Source organism: Limulus polyphemus, unplaced genomic scaffold (genome assembly GCF_000517525.1).
Source record: "Limulus polyphemus unplaced genomic scaffold, Limulus_polyphemus-2.1.2 Scaffold2552, whole genome shotgun sequence".
NCBI classification, from domain to species: domain Eukaryota; kingdom Metazoa; phylum Arthropoda; class Merostomata; order Xiphosura; family Limulidae; genus Limulus; species Limulus polyphemus.
The window spans coordinates 107852-126629 of NW_013668162.1; the positions used below are offsets into that span (position 1 = coordinate 107852).

General features: G+C 34.1%; 1 protein-coding gene across 4 annotated transcripts in view; it reads right to left on the bottom strand.

Moving 5' to 3' along the window:
• LOC106467281 (Niemann-Pick C1 protein-like) overlaps nucleotides 1-17346 on the bottom strand; it is a 19826-nt gene extending 2480 nt beyond the window's left edge. Inside the window, exons 1-4 of one of the 4 annotated variants that reach the window (XM_013927615.2) lie at nucleotides 17200-17346; nucleotides 13716-13869; nucleotides 3731-3965; nucleotides 2852-3100 (exon numbers count right to left, since the gene is read on the bottom strand). In XM_013927615.2, coding sequence (XP_013783069.1) covers nucleotides 2852-3100; nucleotides 3731-3965; nucleotides 13716-13869; nucleotides 17200-17256 — 695 coding nt within the window. In that variant the 5' untranslated portion in view covers nucleotides 17257-17346. Of the gene's footprint in view, nucleotides 1-2851; nucleotides 3101-3730; nucleotides 3966-13715; nucleotides 13918-14220; nucleotides 14277-16916; nucleotides 17069-17199 lie in introns of those variants that run through there. The other 3 variants (XM_022395422.1, XM_022395423.1, XM_022395424.1) reach the window with 3 other exon arrangements.
• Nucleotides 17347-18778: the final 1432 nt, after the last annotated feature.

Sequence of the window (18778 nt, forward strand, 5' to 3'; positions counted from 1 at the left end):
ACTGAAGACGTGTCACCTGAAAAAAGCCACTGTCGAAGTAGAAACTCTACCCAGTTTTGAGAAGGGAAACAGTGAAGCCCTTGATGAAGTTACTACCACTGGTGTGACTTTTACCAATGATGTGACGTTTCCTGATGAAGCAGATGAACCCCACATGAAGCAGAAGCCAACGAGATGGAGACCAGTACGGAAGAAGATACGTCCCGTAAAATTAAGAGACTTTGTTGAATTTTGATTTTGTGTTTGTAAATTCTATACATTTAATGAAGTTATTGTTAATCGTTTATTGGTTTAATGTAAGTGGCTATTGTTCGGGACGAACAATACTAAGGAAGGGGCAGTGTCACGACAGCGAGGGTCACGTGACGCTAGTAACACGTCATGAGCTTCTAGAACATTCATGTCCCTTCGTGAAGCTTCGAGTGTTTACTAGATATGCGGTATTCTTGTATATAAGACCGCCAAGAAGTGACGGCAACAATGTAATTGAACTGCAGACAGAGATAGAAACTGACAATTGAGTCGAGCACGAGAGTCGTTCGTTGTGAATTATAGCGTTTGTTATAACGTGACTGTGGAAATTAAGTGTATTGCAAAGTTGTATTCAGAAAGAATAAATCAATTTTATTTAAGAAAGGACTTGTATCGCTAAAGCTTTTTCGGAAAGAATTTTTACGGAAAATTAACTAACGACCAGAGACGTAACAATATACTAAAAATGACAGAACTCTAAAGGTATGCATCCATCTCGTAATCTTCGCCGATACAGAACCTACAACCTACTGTATCAGCACAGCCTATTTCCAGCATGAAGAAAAATACTATCAACAACAAGAAGGCCTAACTCATTCTTATCTCTCGTGTTTTACATAAAATAGGAGCTTTACGCCCCAAGATTTGGCTCAGTCATATTTATAATACTTTTGTATAATGGCCACACGCTTCTGATAAGACTCAGAATTCATGAACCACATGAACAGCCAACACTCTGCAATACTATTCACAATAGAAATATAATAAGATAACAATCTCCCATTTGTTGACATTTTGGTTACCCAACACATAACTCATACCACAGGAATTTATAGGAAACCAACAGATACAGGTAAATACTTTGACTATAAGTGAAACCACCTCAACAGTGTAGACACAGGTATCATAGACTGCCTAGTTTCTAGAATGAACAAGGTTTGTAATACCAAATAAGATGGAATATAAACACATCACTACAACCCTCTTTAACAATGGATACCCGAATAATCTATAAATAAGATAAACACCAAGAGTAACCAGGTATAAAGTTACAGACATATTCTCCTATGTCACAGTCTCTCCGAAAACATCCAGAGAATATGTAAACAACATACAATCTGAATAATATTCAGAAGCATCAACGCACATACGATTGTAATTAGTACCTACCAAAAACAACGTTTACAACATTCCAGACACACCAAATCAGTAAACGTTGTTTTTGTCTCCAGGTGGAATGCTGTAAACGTTGTTTTTGTCTCCAGGTGGTTTGGTGTGTCTGGTATGTTGGCACACCAAACACATGGAGACCCACTGGAGACAAAAACAACATTTAGAACATTCCAGACACACCAAATCACCTGGAGACAAAAACAACGTTTACAACATTCTAGGTGAATGTGTATTTCGATACACAAGGAAAACAAAAATCGAACAAAATTTAAAATTCAGGAGCATAATAGACAAAATACCTAGTAATACTGATCTATCTGGTAATTACTACTGATCTAGTAATACTGATCTATCTGGTAATTACTACTGATCTAGTAATACTGATCTATCTGGTAATTACTACTGATCTAGTAATACTGATCTATCTGGTAATTACTACTGATCTAGTAATACTGATCTATCTGGTAATTACTACTGATCTAGTAATACTGATCTATCTGGTAATTACTACTGATCTAGTAATACTGATCTATCTGGTAATTACTACTGATCTAGTAATACTGATCTATCTGGTAATTACTACTGATCTATCTGGTAATTACTACTGATCTAGTAATACTGATCTATCTGGTAATTACTACTGATCTATCTGGTAATTACTACTGATCTATCTGGTAATTACTACTGATCTAGTAATACTGATCTATCTGGTAATTACTACTAATCTAGTAATACTGATCTATCTGGTAATTACTACTGATCTAGTAATACTGATCTATCTGGTAATTATTACTGATCTAGTAATACTGATCTATCTGGTAATTATTACTGATCTAGTAATACTGATCTATCTGGTAATTACTACTGATAACACTGATACTACTCATAACACACTCAGTCAATCCAGTTTAGGAGTCAGCAAAACCTGGATACCCTCTTGAAAAAAATTAAATACTTAGTTGATTCAGGTTCTAATTGGGTAGACCACAGACAAATTGACAACAGATTTTCATTAAAAGAGACAAGGACTGAAACCTGGCCATCACCAAAAGAAGTAATCCTTCTAAAGACTTCTCTGAAGATGGCAGCCAAAAAGTAAAATAAAACTATTTAGTATTTACTATCTAGTTATAAAAATAGCTACTAATTATCAGTTACATTTAAGTGACCATAACAACGATTGATATCAGATCTGAGGTAAAGGAACGTTACTTTGTTTTCTTATTCTAAAACATTTTTAACTAACTAACGTGAAATACCTACAGGTAAAATCCACAGGAAACGAAATGTTAATTTAGCTATATTTAACCTCTTTACTCATCATTAACGTTCACGAAATGCTTTAATCGCAATGATACCAGTCGCTGCACAGTTCATACGAATGTGTAACAAACTAAAAAAAGCATTTTATGATTAATTCACTTACTTTGTTGTCTTTTCATTCATAGGGAAAAAAAGGTGACCATCAATTTGGACTTCAGTTTCGTTGTGCAAAACATAATTGATTTGAAATGGGGCAAAGCCAGAATTTTCGGGAGTAGACCCCATAAAATCTAGCCACCTCTGAGGACTGCAATCTTTCTCCCATTTTCCACAAAACATCTCTTTCAGTAGAGACTTGCCAGGAAATATTCCCTCAACGTTTTCGCATGAAGTGAACAACTCTTGAGCATACCTGTTGTTATAGTAAAAATAAGAGTTCTTACAGTTCTGCCACTGCAGGTTCTTTCTCCACTACTTGTTTTTTACAAGTTCAAAAGTTAATATCAATCAATTTCCACACTACGTACTTTAAAACATTTGTTTCATTTGCTTATATTCATATATCAGAATAAACTATAGCCACTCATAATTCCAAATTAATATTTTGACTATTTTAACTATCTTACTTTGCAGAAAGTTTTTGAGTTTATAATGGAAACTTTGGTCGGTCTGAAGAACTCTGGATTGAGCGTCGTCGAGAATGAATATGACAAACATAGCTTGGTTGAAATACTATTATTATTCACTCTTCTAATTCTTGAAAATCCCTAACGGACTAGATTAAGAATGTAATGGTAAAAATATAACAGGCCTAACATAATGTTTTTGTATATATTTTGTCATGCAGGAAGAGAAGAACTAATAGATCACGAAATGTTCGACTGCATTTGTCGTCAAACAGGAAGACAAGATCGAAAAAAATCACTAAATGTTTTAGTATACGTGTCATCAGTTACGAAGATACGTTTACTAGATGTTTTACTGTATTTTGTTTAAGCAGGAAGACAAGAAGGATAAGATCTCCAACACAAAGTTCACTTACTTAAACGACATCAAATATTCAAGTTCTTCTACCATGGCTTCACCATCATCGTTCATTATAGTCTTAGTAACTCTGAGGAATCTGCTCTGATAGGGCGAACAAGTAAGTTGGCAAAAGTTCTTCTGGAAGTTTCTGACACACGAAGGACAGTTACCAAATCCTAGACGACGAGGAAGTTTCAGGTCTTTCACCAGCTTTTCCACTTGTGACTTCGTACAGCAAGTAAATGGCTTATCTATTTTATATTGGAAAAAAAGGAACATTGAATGTAGAAACATTTACATCGTAGTTTAGTTGTTTTACAAAGTGTTGATATATATCAGTTATAATTCGCATCACATAGTTAGCGAGTCATCTGCAAATTGTAAAATGTTATTACAGAAAAAGAAATAAACTAAGTTTCAGGAGTGGAAGTGACATTCTAATTATTATAAGACTATTTTCATAGCGTTATGCATCTTCTAACTAACATCTATATTCAAACATTGGAAATATAGCTTACAACACTGCCTTCTTATTGGATTGCGAAGTTTCTTTGTAGCAGTGTAGAACGCTACAGTCAGAGTTCAACAACAACAAAACTTAGAAATAAATACAACACTTACCAAAACTCAGTTAATAAACGCGTTCCTGGCCAGGACTTGACACCAATGTTCATGAACAATATATCATAAATATCAACATTATCTGAAATGACGGAATTCGGAAAAAAGAACCAGAAAGAAAAAACATAATTCCAAAAAACAAAAACAAAAAAGCACACACACAATATTCCAGAAATACCTTTCAATGTTAATAACAATATCGAGTGATAAAGAACAATAATTCACTAACTATCTCATGGCTCTCTCTCTGAGGCGTCTGGCAGGGTATTTATTTACTGATTAGGTCACGAGAGTACAACCTCAGGTGATCATAAATTTACATAATCTTCTGCTATATTAATATTATCTGTACGTCACCTCTAGGGAAGCTGGTGTCAGTTTCATCATACATATGTATTTACATATGATTAGCTAGAAGGTGAGTTAGCCACCAAAAATTAATAGATAAACTAAAAGATAGAAGGAAATAATAAATAAATTAGAAAAACACAACTATAATAATAAAAAATATATAATTTGCTATCTCACACCTTGAACAATACTAATATTTAAAAATGAATAAAACACTACATTATGAATGTTGTGAATGACATACTGTGAATGACAAAGTTAATCTCAACATATTCTGTGTAAAACTGTTTATCGTATGCATGTGAGTACAGAAGTACGTGATTAGTGATGGCATGTAATTTCATGTACTGCTGTATCATCAGTAACAGTGGAATATCTTGATCCCAAGTTTTCTGATTTTCATTCACATAAATGGCTAGTTGATTTAAAAGTGTGTTGTTGTATCTCTTCACCATGCTATCAGTAGACGGATGAAAGGCTATTATCCCGATCTTTTTTATTTCAAGGATCTGACAATTCTCCGAAATGTAAAATTATTCTGATCTGAGAGAAAGTTAATAGGCACATTAGATTTTGAAACGAATTCCTTAACAAGTTTCCTTGCTAGTGTTTCTGCTTATTGGTTATGAACAGTATATTCTTATGGCCATTTGGTGAAACAACCATCACAACCATGATGCATTTATTCTCACTGTTACTCTAGGACAGAGAATCAAACATGTCGACAGTACCTTTCTGACGTGGTGCTCCAAGAAAATACTGCTGTAGCTGCCTGTGCTGTTTCTTCTGTTATGCTTACAGTATAACTTACGCGATTTATACTAATTCTACACATTTTCCTGGCACCCAACCAAATAGAAATGTTCTGGCACCAAATCAAATAGAAATGTTCTGGCACCAAATCAAATAGAAATGTTCTTGGCACCCAATCAAATAGAAATGTTCTGGCACCCAACCAAATAGAAATGTTCTGGCACCCAACCAAATAGAAATGTTCTGGCACCAAATCAAATAGAAATGTTCTGGCACCCAACCAAACAGAAATGTTCTTTTACTCGCTCAGGTTTCTTCTAAATACCTAACTTCCAGTCTTTGTAAGGCTGTGGAAATGACGGAGTGCTTCAGAATGCAGAGACTGTGGAAGTACCAACAGTACTTGTTGTTTCTATCTACTGATATCTTCCCATTTCCGACATGACATAATCCATCTTCGTTTTCAGGCTGTATGGAGCGATTGTTTGCCATGAAGGTTTATCTGCGCTATTCTTGATTCATTGAATAATGGGTTTCAAACTTTATCTTTTAGTTGAGTGTTAGACCACATTAGTTCTTCAGTCATCACTTGTGAATGTCACATCTTTGCTTATACATCATTGTACTCCAAGTTGGTCACCTTTACCATCTTGTGCCTCCTTCCTTTCACGATGTTAACATTCCTGCATAACATCATTGTACTCCACGTTGGTCACTTTCACTATCTTGTGCTTCCTTCTTTTCACAATGTTAACATTCCTGCATAACACCATTGTACTTCAAGTTGGTCATCTTTACTATCTTGTGCTTCCTTCCTTTTACGGTGTTAACATTTCTGTATAACATCATTGTACTTCAAGTTGGTCACATGCACTATCTCTTGCCTCCTTCCTTTCACGATGTTAACATTCCTGCATAACATCATTGTACTCCAAGTTGGTCACCTTTACTATCTTGTGCTTCCTTCCTTTTACGGTGTTAACATTCCTCAAAAACACATATTGCATCAACATTTTCATGGTTTCTTCCAGGGTGATGCATAGTATTAAAGTTATACTCAGTGTCGACTCCATAATTCTGAAAATGAGGAGCTGAAGAGGTGAAAGATATATGAGCTTGAGGGTGAAGGCTCTTTTTTTTTTAAAGATAAGTGGAAGGAAAGCTATGGAAAATATACCAAGAAGTTCTAAGAAAAAATTATTATTAAGAAGCTCTAAGAAAGAATTATTATTAAGAAGCTCGAAGAAAAAATAATTATTTTTGCTGCAAATCTTTTTAATTAATATTACAAATCTGCTTGTCTGTTGTACAAGGTTCTTTATCGGTTTGGTGTATTCTTCCATTGGGTGTTACTCTGACTCTGCAAATCAATTACTTAATTAACTAATTAATATAAAAAGATTTAACTCAGTGAACATTATAATATTCAAATACAACTCTATAGAATAGCTTATAGAATCTCATAACACAAATATATAAAATAAGAAAATGTATTTATAAGTTATAAAAAAAAGTTTCGTTAATATTATAGGCACCTTCTTCAGGTTTTTTTTATTATTCCTTGGTTCCAGTTTAAATTTCTCGCTTAACTTCAAACTGACTGAGTAGCTACGAAAAATTTTGCTGTGATTGACTATAAAGATAATAGGGCTAACAAGAGATTGGATAATGTTTTGTTTTCTTGTGTAAATTTGCCTAGTAAGTGACGACACTGTATTCTAAAAAACATAGCTTTTACTAAAATTTTTAATTAGGAGAGGCAGACAAGTTTCAGACCCGCAACCCTTTGCCTCTATTTGCTGTCTCCACTGATTGTATTCCTGGAGTTTATGTATATATTATGTTGGAAATAATTGAGTTATACAATACCTACTTTCTTTAGCATTCATTGCCTTTTTTTGGTAAGCAGTCACTTTCTTTTTTGTGTTACACTTGTGATAACACTGCTCTTAGTGCAAAATAATTGTCATCTGTATCTAAAATGGGAGAATCTTTATGAGTTCTACTTCAGGAGTAGTGGTTAATTTAGTTTCTTGAATGATTGTTCACAATCCAACAAAAATGATTTGGCTTTTCAAGTAACTTGTGTAGAGAATAAACTATGTCAGAGAATGATTTTTAGAAAACAACAATAGCATAATCCAAGAAATCCTCTTACTTAAAGCAAGTTTCTTTGTATTGGCCAGTTCTTTAAAGATTCAACCTTATACGATAACGTGAGACTGAAGAGGACTTACGAATGTGTCAAACTAGTTTCTCTGATAACAGACTTCTGACAGTTCGTTCCATATACTGCGGTTATTTCATCAACCTTATAGGAGATTATAGACACTCCCTTTCTGCTTATTATGTGAAACTAGTTTCTCTGATAACAGACTTCTGACAGTTCGTTCCATATACTGTGGTTTTTTCCTCAACCTTATAGGAGTTTATAGACACTCCCTTTCTGCTTATTATGTGAAACTAGTTTCTCTGATAACAGACTTCTGACAGTTCGTTCCATATACTGCGGTTTTCATCAACCTTATAGGAGTTTATAGACACTCCCCTTCTGCTTATTGTGTGTCCCAAGAATCTCGCCTGTTGACGAAACATTTCGCACTTCTTGGGTGTTAACGTAAGGTTCTCTTTCCTCAACCACTCCAGAACTTTCTTTAGCTAATCATTGGCCAAAATCCACTATTAAGATCTAATGATGAAAACCATCTTCATCCATATAGAGCATCAAAAGTAGAATCATTCCTTGGCAGTGTGTAGGCATCCTTCTTAGTGAGTTCATTCACCTTCCAGTAGTCCATGTAGAACCTTGTGGATCCATCCTTCTTCTCCGTAAGAACAATACAGGATGCGAAGGACTAGTACTTGATTTCATCACTCGTTGTTTCTTCATGGTTTCCATTTCCATGAAAGTCTTATTATATTTTGCGAAAGAAAATCATCTGGTTAATTAATATATTGGGGCTGTATCTCTGTTATTAATTTTGTGAGATATATAATTTGTGTGGCCTGAGTCATGAGGTCCACTGAATAAAGTGTCTTGATATTTCGTAAGAAAGTTATGTAATATATGGCATCAATCAATTATAAGACCTCCACCGTAAGTGGATTTGACATCAGAATTCCCACATCTTGCCTCAAAAGTGACCACTTTTGATGTTGTTTGATGTGAAAGTACTACTTATACAGCTTCATATTTTGGTATGACCTATCTAGACCTGATTAGAATTTTATAGTTCGTTGTGTTCATGGCCTTTGTTCTTCAGATCCTTGAGAGTTCTTCCAGCCATTAATATATCGGGACATGCTGAAGTGTCTGGTCACTAGATGTAAATTTATTTCTAATAAGCCCTGTTGGTGCAATGACTGGTCTCCATGTTCTCACTGGAAGCTCAGTTTGTGATGTAATAATTTTCATGATTTTCCTGGTCATAGATTGTGAAGCTATTTGAAGCTGGCCTAACCTTGCATCAGTGTCTGTGCTTGAAGTTAATTTCCAATGTGAACTTTTCCTCGATATAATTATCCTCGCATCGTGAGACAGAAAAGTTTCCAACAGTAAGGGAAATTTCTAACTTTCCTCACTCTGGAACCTTACGTCCACTTGTTGTTCACATCAATTTTTCTTCTTTCTTCATATCTAGGAAATTTCTCAACTTCCATTACCAAATACTCGGTTTGAAATGTTGTAGCCAGTGTCGAACAACACACTGCAAGAATTTCTATAAATAAACCAGTGGACTCCTGGACTCATCTTTTTTAATGAACTTTATATCTCATTTGGAGAATATAAGGCATTCTGAGCTGAACATCGTCTCATAAGTCCAAATAATTACTATTTACGGACGACTGGTTAGCCTTTAGTGTCCCTTTCATCTGATTGGGCTCAAAGACTCGTCACTAAAGTATTGTCTCTTTGGTGCATTAATAACTGTTGGTTCCTCACAGTCTCCACTGTAATAGCCAGGTTTCTTAACTTACTAACAGTTCTCTCTTTCTGGTATCCTTTGAGAGGAATTCGTATTCCGTACAGACTTTTGTCTGTACTTTTGAGCAATATACTCTTTCAATTTGCACTGGAAACATCTATTGATTTTTACTTTATTTCTTCTATTCTGTTTAACTAGTTGCCTAATTAATCATTTTATTTCTTCTAGACTATCGTCAAAAGGAGTTTATATTTCAATACTACAGGGCCTGATGGTCCCGTAACTTCTAAAGAGTGCCTGAAATAGTTCATCTGGAACTTTCATGGTTCAAGTTCCATTGCCAGTTGTAGAGCTTCCTTTAAAATGTAGTCTTAAGTTGCTTCAATCAAATTCTTATATCTCGTTTGTTTTAGCATCTATAAATTGGTCACAAGCCAATAAACCCATCATTTCACAGTGTAAATCTTCTGCTAGTTTGTCTAAGATATCTTCTTTTCTCCATACCCTCTCCTCAATACTTCCTTCTGAACTTGTTGGATAAGGCAGTTATCAATATTTGATAGTTATGGCTTTCGGCTTGAAGATTTCTTAATGTCACTAAAGCTGGTCCTTTTAAATGAGCAGCAAAATGAATAGCTTGTTGTTTAGTATTCCATCTTTTCACTTTAAAAATTATTTCAAACCGAGCCTGATATGTCTCCCATGGTACCTTACCATCATAGTCCATTAGTTTTTCAATTTTGTTGAACTGCCCAGCTAAATTCTAGAACTGAATTTGATAGTTACATAGCTGGAGTAGACCAGGAAGACCTTACAGTAACAGAAGTAGACCAAATAGGATCATATTCATTAGAACTAGTTGTAGGTTGGAATTCGTGAGTGGGTGCAGAAAAATGTGTTTTTGGTTTGTGCTTTGGAGTTATCAATCTTTTTCTAAATATATTATTCTGTCATTGACATTTATGTTCTATTCTATCTTATTGATCTTGCTGTTATAATCTTTCTGCACTTCAGCTTTGTCATTACAGCTTTCCTGTAATTCACTATTTTTTTACTGTACTTTTCAATCTTATTTTAATCACTCTTTACATTGTTCTGTAAACTTCTCTTCAATCAGATTTATGTTTGTTATTAATTCTTCTTTAAGTATTATGTCTGTTTCTTTTAACTCCTTTCTTCAATTCTCGTCTCTTACCTCATGACTTTCTTTTCATTTTCTAAAATATTCTTCTTCGTCTTCTTCTAATTTTCTGTCTTCTTCATCTAATTTTCCGAATTCTTGTTCTTGATTTCAACTGTTTCACTAATTCCAGTTAAGCACTAATATCGTCTTCTGAGATCATCTCGAAAGTTAAAGCTTACTCAATGTTCTATTTTATTTTCATCAAATTGATTCCACCTATGACAACAGTTGTTGTAATGTGTTCTGTCATTGGGTGGGTTCTTTTAAATTATTTGGTAAAATTAATGAGAAGTCCAGTCCAGGCAACGATAAAAAATAGTTTATTTCTTCATTAATGCTTCCTACAGGCTACTTTCACTTGTACACATTTGCAAACCTAAGTTCACAAATAACGTTTTCACTTTCAAAGGAATTTGTTACTAACAGACTGATTAACTTAATAGACTACAAACACTATATATACCCATCATTCACTAGCTTCTCTGAAGTCTCATTCACTACTCAAATGAATATTTCATTGAATTCTAAATCACTGAACGAATTTAACTGAACTGAATGCTTCACTTATTCTTATATTTATAATGTATCCTTGTTTGCAGATATTAACATTAACATTAAAAAAAATTCAAGGTACTCTGAGGCTACTTTTATGAACTTAAATCTTAAAATCTTGATCTTAATGTCATGTGCCCTCTAGATAAAAATCTAAATTCAAATATTAAAAATGTAGCTTACAACACTGTTAATATGATTCAAGCAAAACAATACACCTAGAAAAAAGATTTCAGACTCAACTAATTTTTCTTACAATGTCAATTAGAGTTTGTTTTTTTTAAGTTAAGCACAAATCTACACAACGGACTGTCTGTGCTCTGTCCACCACGGGTATCGAAAACCGGTTTCTAGCGTTGTAAGTCCGCAAACATACCGCTGTGCCACTGAGGGGCGTCAAATAGAGATAGATAGAAAATAGATCTAGTAGAAATCTTTCAGACTGACTCCAATTTAAACATTATAAATAACAAAAATACAAGTCTACTATATAGAAAGCTGTTAGATTGACCTCATTATGTTATAAATTAGCGGAAAGCTTTTAGACTTATATCAATGTGTTATTAGTAACATGGAGCATATTGTTTTAAATTGAACACAACATGCTATACATTATTATACACTAGTGAAAGTACCCGGATTATTAGATTGATATTATCTAGATGACTAAGTTATAGATGCCACTATACGTCACCTTATCTAACCTATATAAAAGCCAGTGTGGGTCACATCACGATGGATTTTAAACTCACATCGTTTCTGAATTAAGCTATTTTCTGTTATATCACCACCGTTTTTATTAAAAAAACAAACCTCTTTATTGAACAGAGACTCTAAATTAGAAATCAACAAATATTTTTCAAGTTTTGTCATCTATACATTTCATTTTATACTTTCAGTACATAGACTGATTCATAGACTAACAACAATATTAGGTTATACTTTTTGTTACTAAGCGACATGACATAAAAGTCTTTGTTGGAACTCACTGTTACCAGAACGTACTGTCTTTTCTATGTATTACAAGTTGTTATATAAAGAATCACTTCTTTTGTATGTGGTTTTTCGCTAGCTTACCCCCCATTAAAAAAGATGCGCATGCATGCACGCACACATGCATGTGGATAAGATAAGTAATAAAACCCAGGTGCACATCCTCAGGGTCCACTTAGTATGGGTGCAAAATTTCAGGTTTCTAGGTTCTTTGCTCTTGGAGCTGTGGTGGTCACATATTCATTTCTATGTGTTTTTTTCGCTTGCTTACCTTACAAAAATATGTGCATGCACGCATGTGCATAAGATAAGTAATAATACCCTGGTGCACATCCTCAGGGTCTACTTAGTATATGTGCAAAATTTCAGGTTTCTAGGTTCTTTCCTCTTAGAGTTATGCCTATCACGCACACACACAAACACGCCCTCTTTATTATTATAGATTCGTGTGTAAAGATAAGAGGATGCTTGTTAATTGGTTTCAGAATATACTTAGGGTTAATGAAATTTTATAAGGACAATGATTCACAATGATCGTGCCTTGTTTAATGATTATGCATTATTATCTGACATAGACAATTATAAGTAGAGACGTCTACTTCCAAGACCATAGTTTAGTAGTCCATTTAAATTACACGAAGAGATTCTTGAGATTCCAGGTTGGCATTTTTTTTCCATAAAAGCAGCCTTTTTCAACTTGAATGTTTGCTTATTACTTTATTATCACGACAAAAAGATTCATCGCGGTAGTTTTTGGAGTCAGAAGGTTTTCTTTCGTAACTATAACTTTTGCTTTGCTTAGGCTATTGTTTCGGAGTAGGTTATTGTTACTTACAAGTTTTCCGTTTTTAACTCATCTTGAGTTATTAACTGATTAACTTATAAAATGAGAATAAAAGTCTGTAGTGAATTAATTATTGTTTACGATTTTCCTTAAATAATCATGAATATTGTTATATTAAGGATATTAGACGCTAGTTAGTGTTGATATTTGAAACCTGAAAAGCTATATGACCATATCAGAGAGATGCAAGCACAGCTATCCCTAATTTGAGGGAGGATAACCAGTCAGCATCATTTGCCACCTACCATGCCACCTATATTCTTAACCGAACAGCGTGACTGGCCGTTTTAACTCTCTTACATATCTTGTCTTGAACCTTCTTTATCGCTAACACTCGCCCAAGTACTAGGCAGTATAAAATATATACATATTTAGAAATACATAAAGGGTTTTTAATAAGTTGAAAAGTTACGAGAGAAAACAAAAACATGAGTTTATAAGGATTGGGTCATAAATCAGATGACAAAAATGTTTATAAGATGGTTTATAAATCTGTTCCTAATGTTCGGTGTTTAAAAATACCAGAATAAATATCGAAACACGAAAAACGGACAAAAACATTTTGACATTGATGCAAGGATATGAGAAAAGAATGCAAAGAAGGAAGGTTGTAAAAGCTTTATACTTTTAAGTAAACAAAGTTTTAGAAGCGACGTCTTCAGAACAAGAAAAATAAATAGTGTTTCAAGAGGTACAGCAATAAATCGGACGACAGTCATGAGGGTTTATTTAGCAGATATCGAAGTGTGCAGCAAGAAAATAAATTAAAAAAGCTTACCGTCATGGAATTCGGGACAAAGCTCTCTGAGCATCTTGACCGTCTCCTCGTCATTCAATTGCTGTGCAGAACCATTGTAGTAACAGTTGAGGTGACCATACCTCCCACGCCCACACTGATCATACATGACACAGTGACCATCCTGTTCTGCGTTCTGAAAGAGCAATTGTTGACACTGTAGTAACAGTTGAGGTGACCATACCTCCCACGCCTACAATGATCATGCATGACACAGTGACCATACCTCCCACACCCACACTGATCATGCATGACACAGTGACCAGACCTCCCACGCCCACACAGATCATACATGACACAGTGACCATACCTCCCACGCCCACACTAATCATACATGACACAGTGACCATACCTCCCTCACCTCCCACGCCCACACTGATCATACATGACACAGTGACCATACCTCCCACGCCCACACAGATCATACATGACACAGTGACCATACCTCCCACGCCCACACAGATCATACATGACACAGTGACCATACCTCCCACGCCCACACTGATCATACATGACACAGTGACCATCCTCCTCTGCGTTTTGAAAGAGCGAATTGTTACCATTTTTCCACGAAGTGTGCACAGCATATAAAAAATATTTAATCGCAAATATTATAACTATAAAATATTTTCTACTACAAGAGTTGCTAAAATTTTCTGATAACAATTACAACTAATGATAATTAGTCTTAATTATTACTATTATCCGAGTGACAGGCAAACTATTAAAAGCCTCTGTTACTACTCTGCCTTAAGTCATCAGTTGGGTATTTTCGCCCTTAGCGGTGCTATCGACCTTAATCCCAAGAACACCTTAAACTTCAGGTACCATACCTATCACATTTGCTCAGTGTATCTATAATTATTTTGTTTGTTCGTAATTAAGCACAAAGCTACACAATGGGCTATCTGTACTCTGCCCACCACGGGTATCGAAACCCGGATTCTAGCATTGTAAGTCCGCAGACATACCGCTGTGCCACCGGGGGGCTATTATTATTATTTGAGGCGTTTAATATATATTGTTTTTTAGCAGTTTTGTATAATAACTAAATAACACACAATGTTAAAATAAATACACAATTTAAAACATTTCTATTTCGGGCCAATCTGTGGCCTGTAAAATGTACGCTCTACATGTTTCGACGTTTACTACGTCATCATCAGTAGTGAACTTGTAAGCTATAAGTGTCATATTTATTCCTTCTTAACTAGGTCATGTGACCTGCGTATCAGTTTATTATTTCTGCACCAATCTTAGAGGAGGTCCCATCACATTCTTACACAGATATTAACTAGACCATCGTCTGTATTTAATAATCTATAATCATTTTTAAACTTTATTATTTCTAAAGATTCACGGATATTATTGGTTCTAATACCATTTGGTTGAGCCAATACGATTGTTTCATTTTTCACCATAATATTCTATGTTGTGTGTGTTGTTTTTTGTTTTGTTTTTTGTACATATTCTCCTATGGCCGAATTTTCAGTAACAATAACACTTCACTTTTCACTATACAGCAACAATAGTACTTCACTATACAATAACACTTCACTCTTCACTATACAGTAACAATAGTACCTTACTATACAATAACACTTCACTCTTTACTATACAGTAACAATAGTACTTCACTATACAATAACACTTCACTCTTTACTATACAGTAACAATAGTACTTCACTATACAATAACACTTCACTCTTTACTATACAGTAACAATAGTACTTCACTATACAATAACACTTCACTCTTTACTATACAGTAACAATAGTACTTCACTATACAATAACACTTCACTCTTCACTATACAGTAACAATAGTACTTCACTCTTCACTATACAGTAACTATAGTACTTCACTCTTCACTATACAGTAACTATAGTACTTCACTCTTCGCTATACAGTAAAAATAGTACTTCACTCTTCCCTTTACAGTAACAATAGTGCTTCAATCTTCCCTATATAGTAACAATAGTACTTCACTATACAATAACACTTCACTATTCACTATACAGTAGCAATAGTACTTCACTCTTCACTATACAGTAACTATAGTACTTCACTCTTCGCTATACAGTAACAATAGTACTTCACTATACAATAACACTTCACACTTTACTATACAGTAAAAATATCACTTCACTCTTCACTATACAGTAACAATAGTGCTTCACTCTTCCCTATATAGTAACAATAGTACTTCACTATACAATAACGCTTCACTCTTCACTATATAGTAATAATAGTACTTCACTCTTCACTATACAGTAACAATAGTACTTCACTCTTCACTATAAAGTAACAATAGTACTTCATTCTTTACTATACAGTAAAAATAAAACTTCACTCTTGACTATACAGTAACAATAGCACTTTACTCTTAACTATACAGTAACACTAAAACATCACTCTCCACTATACAGTAACAATAGCACTTCATTCTTTACTATACAGTAAAAATAAAACTTCACTCTTAACTATACAGTAACAATAGTACTTCACTCTTCACTATAAAGTAACAATAATACTTCATTCTTTACTATACAGTAAAAATAAAACATCACTCTCCACTATACAGTAACAATAGCACTTTACTCTTAACTATACAGTAACAATAGTACTTCACTCTCCACTATACAGTAACAATAGCACTTCACTCTTAACTATACAGTAATAATAGCACTTCACTCTTAACTATACAGTAACAATAGTACTTCACTCTTCACAATACAGTAAAAATAAAACTTCACTCTTAACTATACAGTAACAATAGCACTTTACTCTTAACTATACAGTAACAATAAAACATCACTCTCCACTATACAGTAACAATAGCACTTCACTCTTCACTATACAGTAAAAATAAAACTTCACTCTTAACTATACAGTAACAATAGCACTTCACTATACAGTAGCAACAGTACTTCACTCTTCACTATACAGTAACAATAGTACTTCAGTCTCTACTATACAGTAACAACAGTACTTCACTCTTCACAATACAGTAAAAATAAAACTTCACTCTTAACTATACAGTAACAATAGCACTTTACTCTTAACTATACAGTAACAATAAAACATCACTCTCCACTATACAGTAACAATAGCACTTCACTCTTCACTATACAGTAAAAATAAAACATCACTCTCCACTATACAGTAAGACTCTGCACTAACAGTGACAATAATACTTCCCACTGTACAGTATAAATAGCACTCCATTCTACAGTAGCATTGACGTTGCATTACCAACACTACAATGAAATTAAAACTTCACTATAATATTAACCATACTATATAACATTAAAACTCCAATATACACACTACAGTAACATTAGTATACAGCTGTGTTTCACTATTACTCCAGTCACAGTTGCGTTACAACAAGAGCCAAATTATTGCAACATTAAGAAGTTGGCAGGAACAAGTAATAAATATTACGAGTCTTCTTTACACTTACCACCCACACTGAGGAGCTGAAACAGGTAAGCAGCACGAAACAAATTCTGTAAAACATGATTAGTCGAGTATTAATAAACGACAGTGGAATCAACGATGAAAACTGTTATTTGACTATCTGAAGTGTGAAATTTCTTTTGTTCACCAAGAGTATTTATAACTTACGTTACGAAAACTGGTTTAGGAAGGTCACGATACTGCTACAACTTATTACGTCAGTGTGTCCCACTAAACTTTCAAACACGTACATTCACTTTTCTTTTCAATAGGTGAGACACAACTAACAAGAAAGCAGGACAAGCTTCAGAATTACAACTAGGACCAGGACTTAATACTTGTAGATTCGATTATCACAGGTAATAAAAACCACGACCAGACTGTCGTGCACCTAAATCATCAGGTAGAACTACAATTAGGACCAGACTTTGATTGAAGCAGATCATATTTCAGAACTAAAAATGGGAACACACCCTTATGAATGTTGATTCACAATATGACTATGATGTGGACCAGTCCGTGATGGATGTAGATTATCTTACAGGACTAAAAATGGGAACACACCCTTATAAATGTTGATTCACAATATGACTATGATGGGGACCAGTCCGTGATGGATGTAGATTATCTGACAGAACTAAAAATGAGAACACACCATAATGAATGTTGATTCACAATATGACTATGATGTGGACCGTGCGTGATGGATGTAGATTATCTTACAGAACTAAAAATGGGAACACACCATAATGAATGTTGATTCACAATATGACTATGATGGGGACCGTGCGTGATGGATGTAGATTATCTTACAGAACTAAAAATGAGAACACAACCTTATAAATGTTGATTCACAATATGACTATGATGTGGACCGTGCGTGATGGATGTAGATTATCTGACAGAACTAAAAATGGGAACACACCATAATGAATGTAGATGCAATATATTAAAACAGTTGTTCTGTTTGTGTAGTAATACTAAAAGATTAAATGTGATATATTAAAACAGTTGTTCTCTTTGTGTAGTAATGCTGAAAGATTAAATGTGATATATTAAAACAGTTGTTCTGTTTGTGTAATAATGCTAAAAGATTAAATGTGATATATTAAAACAGTTGTTCTGTTTGTGTAGTAATGCTAAAGGATTTAATGCGATATATTAAAACAGTTGTTCTGTTTGTGTAGTAATGCTAAAAGATTTAATGCGATGTATTAAAACAGTTGTTCTTTTTGTGTAGGAGTGTTGAAAGATTAAATGCGATATATTAAAACAGTTGTTTTGTATGTGTAGTAGTGCTAAAAGATTAAGTCCGGTATATATATAAAACAGTTGGTTTCTTTGTGTAGTAGTGCTAAAAGATTAAGTTCGGTATATGTATAAAACAGTTGGTTTCTTTGTGTAGTAGTGCTAAAAGATTAAGTTCGGTATATATATAAAACAGTTGGTTTCTTTGTGTAGTAGTGCTAAAAGATTAAGCTCGGTATATGTATAAAACAGTTGGTTTCTTTGTGTAGTAGTGCTAAAAGATTAAGTTCGGTATATGTATAAAACAGTTGGTTTCTTTGTGTAGTAGTGCTAAA